Source organism: Excalfactoria chinensis, chromosome 6, assembly GCF_039878825.1.
Source record: "Excalfactoria chinensis isolate bCotChi1 chromosome 6, bCotChi1.hap2, whole genome shotgun sequence".
NCBI classification, from domain to species: Eukaryota; Metazoa; Chordata; class Aves; order Galliformes; family Phasianidae; genus Excalfactoria; species Excalfactoria chinensis.
In genome coordinates this window covers 25930514-25942646 of record NC_092830.1, presented here as the reverse complement: position 1 = coordinate 25942646, position 12133 = coordinate 25930514, and the positions used below count along the sequence as shown (strand labels likewise).

At 44.1% G+C, this 12133-nt stretch overlaps 1 protein-coding gene across 8 annotated transcripts in view; it reads left to right on the top strand.

Moving 5' to 3' along the window:
• The window catches only part of BTRC (beta-transducin repeat containing E3 ubiquitin protein ligase), a 109432-nt gene that overhangs the window by 24631 nt on the left and 72668 nt on the right, over positions 1-12133 (top strand). For 4 of the 8 annotated variants that reach the window (XM_072339775.1, XM_072339776.1, XM_072339774.1 and 1 more), the window contains one exon: positions 1302-1409. The exons of the other annotated variants lie outside the window; for them this stretch is intronic. In XM_072339775.1, coding sequence (XP_072195876.1) covers positions 1302-1409 — 108 coding nt within the window. The remainder of the gene's footprint in view (positions 1-1301; positions 1410-12133) is intronic. 8 annotated transcript variants of the gene reach the window in all.

Genomic DNA, 12133 nt, shown 5'->3' with positions numbered 1-12133 from the left:
GTGGTGTTTATTTATTTTAAACGAGAATTTATTTTAAGGTCCCATAAATGTGTAGAAAGCACATTTGTATGGGTTGTGCTCCCCGGTGCTCTTTCAATACTATTTCTGGAACAGCAGCATAAATTGCAACAAAGTGCACCAAAGAATGTGGTGATGGACAAGGTTAATCTCTTTGAGGCTGTCTATACAGTGCCCAATTATGTATGTTGGTGATCACTTTTCTGCTCAATCCAAGATGGGTTGCGTTGCTCCTACATAGTAAACTTGTGCAAGGTTTTCAAGCCCTCTTCAGAGCAAGAAATGGTTGCTCAAAAGGCAGCTGTCATTTCATACCCATTCCAGCTGCCCTTCCCACTCAGATTTCCTCCCCTCCCCCTTAAAAAAAAAAAAAAGGCAGCAGGGGGGTTGCAAAAAAAGAAGGGTGCAAGGGTCTGAAATCTCCTGCATCTAATCTGTCACATCCTATGGATTTCGTAACTAGCTGCCCATTTAAAATAGACTTGCTTCTTTTTTTCCCTTTCTTAAGAGTAATTAGACAAATGCAGCAGTGCTTGTGGCATCAAAAACTGCAGGGCTGGTAAAGGCATTAGCTGTCATAATGCATGGTGAAATTTAATAGCAGTGATTTTAAATGAACAAGCAATTCCCCGTATTTCAGGGAGCGGTGGCTTTAACTGTACAAAATGGCCAGCATTTCCCTTGACTGGCTGCTTTGGATCCTTTTCTTTTTGTATTTGTGCTTTGACAAACAGAATCTCTTTGTTGTAATAACAGTATTCTATTTAATGACTAACAAGGCAAGCAGAAACACGAAACTCCTATACAGTGTCACCAAGTTCCTGTTCACCTCGGTTTGCAGGTTTCTCCTTCTAAACCCAAACATATGAATCCTTTCTTTCCCTGCCAGCATTCCATTTAAAGCTGTCGATTCCTTTTCTGCATCCCTTGCAGAACTGCTTGTGTTTTGTTGTGCCTGGAGTGTGGCTATGGAGGGGGAAGAGGTCTGATTAATTGGAAAGAAACTTTTTGTTAATGGAAAAACTCTCACATTAGTGTTAGAAAACCTATAAAAAATTACTTTCCTGGTCCATAGTACCTTTTTTTTCTCCTTGCTATTCTGCCATTATAAAGCTTCTCTGAAGGAAATGTCTCATCAGCAGTTTGCGTTCCCTTAAAGGTGTCTCAGTCTTTAAGGCTAGTTTCAGTTGTGTTGATGCCGTTTGGCTACGCCTTGAAAGTTCCTGTAATCTGTGCCATCCTGTCTCATACGGTCCCATCTCATAGTTGTCCTTTCTCTGCAGTGCTCTATGCCCAGATCTCTGTGGCTGGGCTGCTCCAGCCTGGCGGACAGCATGCCCTCGCTGCGATGCCTGTATAACCCAGGGACTGGCGCACTCCCAGCTTTCCAGGTACTTTCCGTCTCTCTGCTCTTCTTTTCTCTCCATCCATGTCTGTGTGCATCCGCTTCTTTTCTTTGTTTGCTTTACTTCCATTTACTCTGCTTCATGCTGTATGACTTTCCTGTGCCATTCAGAATTCCTCCGGTATTTAAACCCATCTTGTGTAGATGCAGGGCGACTCAGTGCTGGGGCATTTCCATTGCTTTGGTTTAACTTAATTATTTTGCCTAAATTGGCTTGGTACCATCATCATTTCCATCAGCTTTTAGTTGTGTCGAAAATATACCGCTCAATTCTGTTTTGTAAACAGTGTCCGTTGTGAACAGTCTCCGATCCTCGAATCATTAAGGTTGGAAAAGGCCCCCAGGATCGTTAAGTCCAACAGTGGTTCCCTTCATGTCTAAATTTTCCGTGTGCCATTTGGAGGACTGAGGGGATGTCTTCATTGCCACAGTGCTAGCTGATGCCTGCCTTGGTTACCTTGCATTTGGTAGCAGTAGCGTGGACACTTTGGCTTTGGAAAATTACTGTACAAGTAAGCTGTCAGTCAGATGGCAAGTCAAGGTGCCTGCTTTTCTTTGAGCTCTGAGTTGGTGAGGTTCAAGCTTTTCTCTGTCATCAGACAGCTTTCTGCAGAACAGGATTTGTTCAGCTGTTTTAGGTGACCGGTGAAGCTTTACAGAATTCAGCCACTCTCCTATGGGGAGAGAGTGAGGCAGCTGCTAGGCTAGTGGCTAGAAACCTAACCAGAACTCTCAGGATCGTATTGAACTCTTAATGATGGCATGTGGGTACAAACCAGAGAGGAGCAGGGACTGGGCTGCAGAGGTGTCCTGTCCGTGTCATATATTCTTTCTGAGATGAACTGCGGTGAGTGAGGGACTTAAAAAGTATTTTTGCAGGATGTGCTTGTTGGAGCTCATGGCAACATAAAGGTTTGTTTCAAGGCTTATGCTGCAGGATTTGTTAACCTAACCTGTGGTAGACAGTTTTATTCACCAGAATCTTGCAAAACCAGACAATGAGCAGACTGAAATCTTTCTGAAAACTTCAGTATCATCCTGATGGATGTTTATCTGCCTCTAAAGGATTGCATGCAGGGATTATTTCGCATTTGGCTTCCTGCTCCCAGGACTAGGAGAGTACTGTGGAAATAATCGTCTCAGTCTCAGGGGAGGCTTAAGTGTCTTGCATCATTTTGCTGCAACTCTTTTTGCTGAGCCAGCAGCAGCACTGCTGGACTCTGGAAGGTGTCCTGCCAACCCTCCTTTGCTGAAGCAAGCTTTTAGCAGAGCTTTCTGTGGGGGTGGGGGGAGGACTTTTTATTAGTCTAAGAGGGCTCTGGAGACAACAGGCAGAATTTAGAATCCTACTTCTAATCCTGATTTGCATAATTTGACTAAATCGGATGGGCCTCATTTTTGGGCTATCTGCTGTTGAATAAATTTCTGATCTCTTTAAGCTCAGGTTTTAGAGAACCTTAGCAGTATATTGAAAGCAATTTATAAGCTCAGATTGTGACTTTCTTTCTACTTGAATTGCTTTTGATTACTCACAATAAGCATGTATTACAAAGGGAAAGGGAGGCTCAAGATGTTACCGATGGATATGAACAGTAACTTTTCTGCTAATATAGCACGTTCTTGATATTTGGGATCAGATGAGTCAGCAGCTGAACCATTTACCATGTAGTGCCTACTTGGAAGTGCAGGAGGGCTCTTGACATTCACATTCCTGCCGATTTGGTGAGCCATTTCCATGGATATTTAGTGACTATGGGAATTGGGGAAGCCTGCCCCACTTGTTGTCAGAAGAGGTATACTAGTAGTCTTTGTAGCACTCTGACTCAACGTTGAGGAACTCATTCAGTGCTAGTTAAGAAACTAAATGCCAGCAACAGCTTCTGCAGCAATGAGTCATCCGTTCTTCAGCCCATTTTTCAATGGACTTTGATTCCCATTAACTTGCATGGTCTGATGAGAGCTCCCCTGTGGGAGGCATGGCTTCAGCATTTCCAAGTGTGGTGGTTTACTTGGGAGTGGTTTGAAGCCTGCTTGAAACGGCAAGGTTGGAATATTTAATCATTTCTTAATGTCTGCTTTAGTATCGAATCTGTGGGAAAGCATTAAAGACTTTTCTTGTAGCCCAGCAATTTTTCTCATATTATTTTTTCCCTAGCAAGCTTGGAAGTAACTGGAGAAGCATATCAATGTTCTTTGCTTGTGGCAAAAGAGAAGGTGCCATCTGGAAGGCCACTTAGTCACTGCTGAATTTGTCTGGTTATTTACATGCTTACCTTCAGATGCTCAGACAGAAATGTGGAAACAGGCTCTTTTTGAATAGCTCAGTTGAAGCCCCGCTGACTCCTCGTGGGGAACATTGGCAGATAGTCGATTTAGAGATGATTCCGTTAATACGTCAGATAACTTCATTTTTCTTCTTTGTGTGTTTTTATTATTGGAGACACTTGTGTGAAAACAGGATCTTCTGGTTCCTCAGCTCTGTTGGGCAATCGTCTGGCAGTGGGAAAGGTTTTAAGGCTAAACCCAGGAATGAGGGATTAAGGAGCTAGAAACAGTTTTTGTTTTTTTTTAACATCTTCTATCTCGAAAGGCTTTGCAACTGATAGCCTGTCTGACTGAACCTCATAGAGATCACGGTGAAAGAAGGCAGCAAATTGGAACATGAACTCCTAAAGGCTGTTTTAGAAAAGGGCCAGACATTTCATTTTGAGTGTCGCGGGTGCCAAATTTTACTGCCGAGCATCTGAAAACTGGGTTGCAAGCAGATTCCTCAAATAAAAATAAACTCGTGTAGGATGTATTTCCTCCTAGGAATTTGTGTGTTTGAAGTTTCCAGATGTGCTCCAGGTACCTGTTTTCATAACATTTTTCATTGGAAGATGCTTACTTTCCCTTTTTGCAGTGCTTGCCATGCATGCTTACAGGCTCAGCTTCTGCTGCCTTTAACAGTCACAGTTGTTTGAAAATTCTGATTTACAATTACACCCATCAACTGTGCCAAGAGAATGACCGCATTAAGCCTTCCATGTTTGCGGAAGATCATAATATCTCTTTGCATTTATTTCCTTCAGACCGCTCATTTTACCATAAAAGTTGATGTTTTGTTGCTGAGGATCACAGAATCCATCATTAAGGTTGGAAAAGGCCAGTAAGATCATGCAGTCCAACTGTCCACCCACCCCACCATGCCAACCAAACCCTGTCACTCAGTGCCACATCTCCATGGTTCTCTAAGGCCTCCCAGGATGGTGACTCCCTGGGCAGCCCATTCCAGTGCCTGGCCACTCTTTCTGAGAAGGAGTTTTTTCTAATATCCAACCTGAAATACAGAGTAGGAGTGAAGAGTGCTACATTATTTATGGTTTTACTGGATGTTTAAGCTGGGCAGGCTGTGCATAGGCAGAAATGTGTTCACGTGAAATGCATTTGAAGAAAGTGGTTTGGCTTTGGAGAAGACTTGTCGGTAGGAATAGGTGGGTGCCTAATGGGGAGGGAGAGAGGTGTCCAGCCTGTGTTGTGCTCTCCCTTCGTGCTCTCCCAGTGGCTGCATGGAACGTGCCTGGGGGCTGTTTGCAGGGAGCCCCTAAAACCGAATCCTAATTGTGGTGGCTGATAGCCGGAGCAGCTGGCTGTGGAACCCCCGGCTGGCGGCAGCTCGCCCCTGTTTATGGACGTCGTTAGGTGGCCCCCAACTGTTTACAAGACAGCAGAGGTGAGGCCTTTGATTGACAAGTCAGAAATGCATTAGATCATTCCCTGTGCCAGTCTCTGGTTCATGCTGTTAAAAATGTCAGCCTCTCCAAGTTTGAATGGCAGCCCGAGGGCCTCCGAAGCTTTTTGTTTTCTGAGATGGAAACACAAATTGGATGTGTGCCTGAGCGCTTCATCCTGGGCTGTAATTTCATCTTTTAGCTAAGAACCACAAGGTACATGAGCAAAGCACCCTGTAAACAATAACACCGGGGAAAAAAATAAACAAGGTCGTGTTTCTGGTACGTTGATCCACCGGTGTCCTGACCTCTATCACGTTGAACATCTCCACTCTGATTGCTGTTCCCTTTGGCATTACAATGAGAGGAGAGAGACTGACACGGAGGCAAAGATTTAAAGTTGCAGTGTTGTTGCACATTCCTCGTATTGGCTATGAAATATTGAACTGCCACGATGTGACACCTGGGTTTTTAAGCAAAGTTACTCGTTGTGGGGCATCGGTTTCTCGTGTTTCTTCTCATCTTATCGCCTGGCAGGAGCCAATTATAAAGGCATGAGAAGAGGGTAAGGGAAGGAGCTCAAGAGTGAAACCAAACGAATGCATCGATTTATTTTTTTCCCTTATTTATTTATATTTTTTGCACTGGGCTCCAGCCTCCATCCTGCCCTCAGCAGGGGGGTGAGCTCAGGGCACGCCGTGGCTGAGCAGCCCAATGCTGTGCCCTGCAGCCAAGCTCTCACTGAGCACAGTGCAGGCAGGTCCTCAGCGCACCGTGTCTGTTAGGCTCATCGCTTTGAAAAACGGACCCAAAGTGCCGCCCAGCCCCACCTTTACCCCCCTCCCTTGTTGGAAGCAGGGTGCTGAGAGCTGCCTTGACAAACAGCATATGCAGCACCGCCTTGAAGGCGTACAGGTATTTCTAAAGCGAGCTCCAGCTCCTAAGGATTGCGAACATCTGCTTGGAGGTATTGTAGAGCTGCACAATGCACTAATTGAATTACTCTTTTCTGGAGTTGCAGACTGCACTAATTGAATTAGAACCAGCCTGGATGTGTGTGTGTGTGTGTGTGCGTGTGTGAGCAAACGCGTATCACCGCGCATGCGTGTGAGGCCGGGCCGGGAGCCGCGGGGCGGCGATGGTGCGGGCTGTGCTGCCCCCTGCTGGCCAGGCCCCGGCGCTGCGCCCCGAGGCACGGCGGCTCGGCGTCTCCTTGTCACTTCATGGCTTTTTTCTTTTAATTGTCATTTCTCCTCATCCAGTTTCAACCAGATTACTTACTTTTCCATAAAATTTAATCCATTTCCATGCAGCTTTTTGTCCCCTTGGTACATCCTTCTCGCAAAAACTATATGAGAGATAAACTGGTATTTGTTTTGCTTTAATAGTTGCTCCCTAGTCCGTGGTTCTTATGTCCGTATACTTGTCCTGTGTCTGGAGATGTTAAACAGGGCTTCTAAATACTGCTGAGAACCAGCAAAGTGCTGCCTCTGTGCAGAACTGGGGCACTGAAATTTAGCTAAGTCCCTTTAAGGGGCTAACTGGTAACTGTTTTACGTGTTCTAAAAGAGGTGTGTTGCTTTTGGAGAATTCCCAGCCAATTTTGTCTGTTAGATTGGTTTTGATTTGTTTAGATTTGTAGTTGTTTCTCTTTAGTGTTCATTTGTGTGTATGTATACACCTATATTGATATATGCATATATAAGTGTGTGTGTGTACACATATATGTAAAATATCGGGTTATCAGCCTCCTTGGATCCCTTCTATCCCCAGTATGACTATTTAGTCATACTGCTGTTAGCATGCATTGCCAGTGAAACAGCCAAGTAACTCAGTGATTGTTCCCAAATACTTACTTGGGGTTCGTGTTTTGTTTTCAAATGTAATTTGGCACCATTGCAGAGCTCCCTAAAATGTGCCTGCATGGGGTAATGAGCAACCTGCCATCTTCTCTGTGCCATCTACAAGAAAGAAAGAGGCTCGTGATTTATTCTCTCTCAAAACATAACCTTATATCCAGCAAACAAAGGAAGCCACTCTTCGTTCAGCCAATAAAGCTGCATACATTTTTTGTCTTTCAGCAATATGCTTTGCACTTCCATGGCGTCTTCAGAGTAATAAACTGTGCAGCAACCTTTTGATGTAGGTAATAACATTTGACCTTGCAACAGAGTACGTTTCCTTGTTGAAATGAAGGCAACTAACACCTTGATGCTTGGGGTGGTTCTTCATTTAAGGTAGAAGTGGGTAGCGTAGGACGCCTCCTGCAGTGCCTTCTTTTGGCACACTCAGCAGTGGGGCTGTGCTGTTGGGGGGATTGGGGTTGTCACCTTTCAAATAAGGTGGGGGTGAGTTCAGTGCTGCCTTAAGAAGCTGTAAGTGGGAAGGAATCCATTCCTTCCAGTGTGTAAAGAGCTTTTAAAAACAATCTATTTCTAGAACCGAAATTGTCCTGGGACCAGCTTTTGATATAAAAATTCATAGAAACCTGTTTTTCCGAGTGTGGTAACTTCGTGCCATAGTGCTGTAGTGTTAGAATTCACATTGGCCAGGTTGTTCTGTAAATTAAACAGTGACAGCTTCCCTCGGGGGAACAGCCAATGTATTTATGATGATGTGCTGATTACACAAAATACACTGCAAGCAGAAAACAGCTGCAGAGAACAAACCTCTTAAAAGAATACAATTACAAATAGCACCCTCAGTATTTCTAGTGGAGAGAGTAAAATACAGCATGCTAATGCAGGCTTCCCGTTTGCTTCCAAAGATGAAAAGACAAGAGGCTGAAGTATGGGTGGATGCACACCCAGTGCCGATGCGGAGCAGTGTGTGATCCCCTTCTGAAGGTGAAGGGCAGGAGCACACTGCAGGCCTGCTTTCAGCTCTCCTTTCCTAACCCTTCTGTGACTGCAGCCCCGCAGCACTGAGAGCAGAGCATCGCCTCCAGCTCCGGCCTGTTGTGCTGTGACTGAGGCGGCTCCTACCTCCATCCTGGTTTAGTATGGAGACATGATTAGGTTAATAACAAAGGTTGGTGATACCAGGCTGATTGGATGAAGCATGTTGTAGGAATGCTATGGAAAAAGTCTCTGATTTAAGACTCATCCCTTTTCTACTGCTGATTGTTTGATTTGAGGAACTTCTAGATTTAAATTTCAGTTGCTTCTTTCCTAGACTGCAGTGTTCCATTTTTAAAAGCTCCAATGACTTGTAGGTATAAGGCAAGGCCATGTGTGGGCCACTTTAGCGTCCAGTTCAGGATGCAGCAGAGTAAAGTCATCGGGTTGGATATTAGGAAGACTAATTCTCAGAGCAGTGCTGCAGTGGCACAGCTGCCCAGGGAGGTGGGGGGGGTCACCGTTCCTGGGGGTGTTTGAGAACCACGGAGATGTGGCACTGAGGGACGTGGTCAGTGGGGATGAGTCAGCAGTTGGACTTGATGATCTTGGTGGTCTTTTCCAACCTAAATGACTCGACAATTCTAAAATATGTGAAGTAAAGTATTACTGGGAAAGTAGTGAGAATGGGACTGTGCCCACAAACACAGTGAGACTGGTCCTTTGGTCAGCCTCTTCATCTGCAAACAAGAAGAAAACAGTAACTGCAACTGCTCTGTGTCCCATGGCTGAATGCAGTGAGGACTGCTGTATGGGGACTGTGTGTGAGGGCTTGTGAAAATCAGCAAAATGGGCTTATTAGGGTTGCTCATATTTTGTAATCCTCTGAAGCAAGGCAAAAAATCCTCCAAGCCCCAGAGCACAGCGTTTTTAGTTCCGAACTGTCATACTTTGGTGATTAAAATATAGCATGTTACTGAGGGCTGCATCGTGGGTGTGTTTGGTAGAGTTCAAGTCCTGAGAATGTCCTTTCTATCTGCTTTTTGAGCTCACCAATGGATAAGTATAATGCCCTTAAGAGTCCATAATATCTTGTGTTTGGTGGCTTTGTTGTGTTCCGAGGCCAGTATCAATAAAAGACGTTTCAAATACGGGCAAATAACTTGTCCATTTAAAATGAAGAGATGTTGCCCCTTCAACGTATAGATCTGATTTGAAGGCAGATGAAGTAACAGCATTGGCAGTCTAATTTGGAAGGACTTGCTTAAAAGGAAGGATCAGGTTTTCCATCTATGGATTGCTGGCATCTACTAATAGCCGGTTATTCATCTGTCTGCGTTTCCTTCAAATGGTTTTTGAGCCTCCCTGCGTTGTCCTGCTTTGCTGACATGTATCCCATGTGGCAAGAAGGAGTTTTGTATAATCACCCTGCTTTAATCAATAGAATAATTGATAAACCAGATAAGATTTAAACTGATTACCTCCCCGAGCAGAACTCCCCGAGGGCCTTGGACTCTCTTAATTTTGACATGTATGTTGTGTACCCCGTGGATGAAGTGCAGTTTGAATTATCTGTTTTTATTTGCTTAATGACGGGGAGGGTGTTAAAGTCAAATGTTTAATTAACCCAGCAATGGGCTGCGCTGTCACTTACACACACATCCAGCTGATTGAGATATCTCACCGAGAATACTGAATAGGAATGATAATGTGGCACTGAGACGGAAGATTGCTTTTTCAATCCATTTGCTGGGTCACTGCTTTGAATGTCTTATTGGATGAAAGGCATTCAGCCTGGAAAAAAAAAAATAAAATCGGCATTTAAGTACATTTTGTTTTCCTGGCCCCTCTCCACCAAGAAGTTAACTAAAACGATATGTTGTAGGTTTAATAAGCCGTTCATGTTGTAGCAAAAAGCTGCAAATAGTGGATCTCAATCGCTGGTGATCTAGAGCTGTATAATTTCCTATAGGAACAAAATGTTTGCCAGCCCCAAGGTATCCAAAGACACGCTGCTGTATACACCTTTATCTTTCATTCTTTGATTGCTTGGCTACCCGCTTGATTTGATGGTCTCCGTAGCAGGTCCAGCTCTTCATCCTTACCCAGGGCAGTGAGATTTGCAATGACATTTTGTACCTCCTTGCAAGCAAATGGTGTTTCAGAGTTGGAATTATTTTGTAATAACAGAAGTGAACGTTGAGCTTTTAAGCTGGAATATTACAGGAGAGACTGTTGTGTGACCACATTTAAATTTGGTATAGACAAACTGGGAGCACCCAGGATTCTTTTATTGGGTGCTAGTTGTTATTATAAGGCTGTATTGCTGGCTAGTGAAACCATGAGATGTGCAGTGTCTGATCTGTCATTTCCCCTTTTGTGTTTTTCTATTAAAAAAAATAATGCTGAAATTATTACTGCTTGATGAGGTGGAAGGATGGAAGGCTGGGGCACGTTTAGGAGAAGCATGAAGCAGTGCAGCAAGGTGAGGGCAGGGTGGTTGGGTTAGATGCGTAGGAGTGAGCAAGCTGTGGGTTCTAAGGAAGGGGTGCAAGGAGTCTTGGATGAGCTTTGGTCTGCGTGATAGGAGAGCTCAGAATGAGAGACTTTTGTAGGGGAGGGATTGGGGAAAGATGAAGATAATGAAGGTCAGAGATGACCAGAGAGTGAAGGGCTTTATAGTGAGAGTGTCATCACTCAGCACTGGTCCTGTAAAAAATCAGTCTTTCTTCAAGAAGGACGTGAAAGCTGCAGCAAGGCTTACCCATATTACAGCCCATTTCTCAGAGCTCTTGCAGTTCCTATGCAGATGAATCTGTAATGAATATTGTAGGAAGAAAGTTAATCTCTATCTAGAGAACTTTAATAAGTAAAAAGTTTTATAAGATTCTCCCATGATCTGCTGGCTCGTCCTGGTTCTTGTTAGTACTAGAAATATGTTTTTGACACATTTTTTGGCTGTTGGCTTCTGTCCGCAGCCTGTGAAACCTGGCTTTGTGCTTCCTTCTCCTTGTGCACAGGAGAAAATCAGCTAATATCGTACTCAAAGGTGCAGAAAAGAAACACGCTGCTAAAAGCTGTGATTCATGGGAGGGGAGGGAAGGATCCTGCTAACTCAGGAGCGTGTGGAGTTTCAACATTCAGTACTTCAGCACCCTGAGATGAGTGGAGAAAATGAATTTTTGTGAAAGGAATGTAGCAAAATGACAGCAACAAAGAAGCGAGAGCCAAGCTGTGATTGATTCTGTTTCCTCTTTAAGGAGCTTCTGTTGCATGCAAAATCCGTCTTCCTGAAGTATGCGTGGCACAATTCGGCAGCCCTGCAGACAAATGGGCCTCGCCTGAAACCGCTTAAGGAAGAATTTGAGCAAGAATTTAAAAGATTGGAGAAAGGTTTAGGGTTGTCCTAAAGAATAGAAATGGAAGAGGGCTGCTTTGGGCAGTGTGGGCGCGGGTATGCAGAGTGACTTGCTGGTAAGAGACAACTGAAAGCACCATGATTATAAGGTTCAGAGCAGGTCCTGAGATTTCTCTTACGTGAGTGGCCCGGTTCCATATTCAGAAGTGTACCCGTACTATTGTATCATAAAGGTTAATTGGATGTTTTCACCCAAGCTTTTTGGGAATATGCGCTCTCTGTTCCTTAAAAAGATGTAGATGGCTTTGAACTGCTATAAAATCTTGAGTACAAGATGTGTGCTATAAAGTCATGCATGGAAAGTGCTCTCTATAAAGGCATGTGTACCTGCAAAGGTGCTGATCGATCTGTGCTATTTAGGAAAGGAAATTCTGAAACAGACCTGGCTGTGGAAAAATGCAAATAATAACATTTAGCCAGAGGTCCTTAAGGCTTCTTAAGCTCTAACCTTGTTATGAGGAATGGCGAAGTCGAACTGCCTAATGCAGATGTCTGAGTTACAAAAATAACCAGATGTCCTGATTAGCAGAAGCAAATGTTCTTCCCTTAATCCACGTGAAATTATATTCAAAGGCTCTCCGGATGTAATGCTTGTGTAAATAAGGCACCAACAAACACTGGAATCAAAAGGGCCATTGGCCAACTAGCTCGCAAAGCTTGAAAGCTTGAATATTAAAAACAAATTTACCACTGCTGACTCTCTTAAATTCACAGAACAGAAATGTTAAGCAGGGCTGCTTCCCGG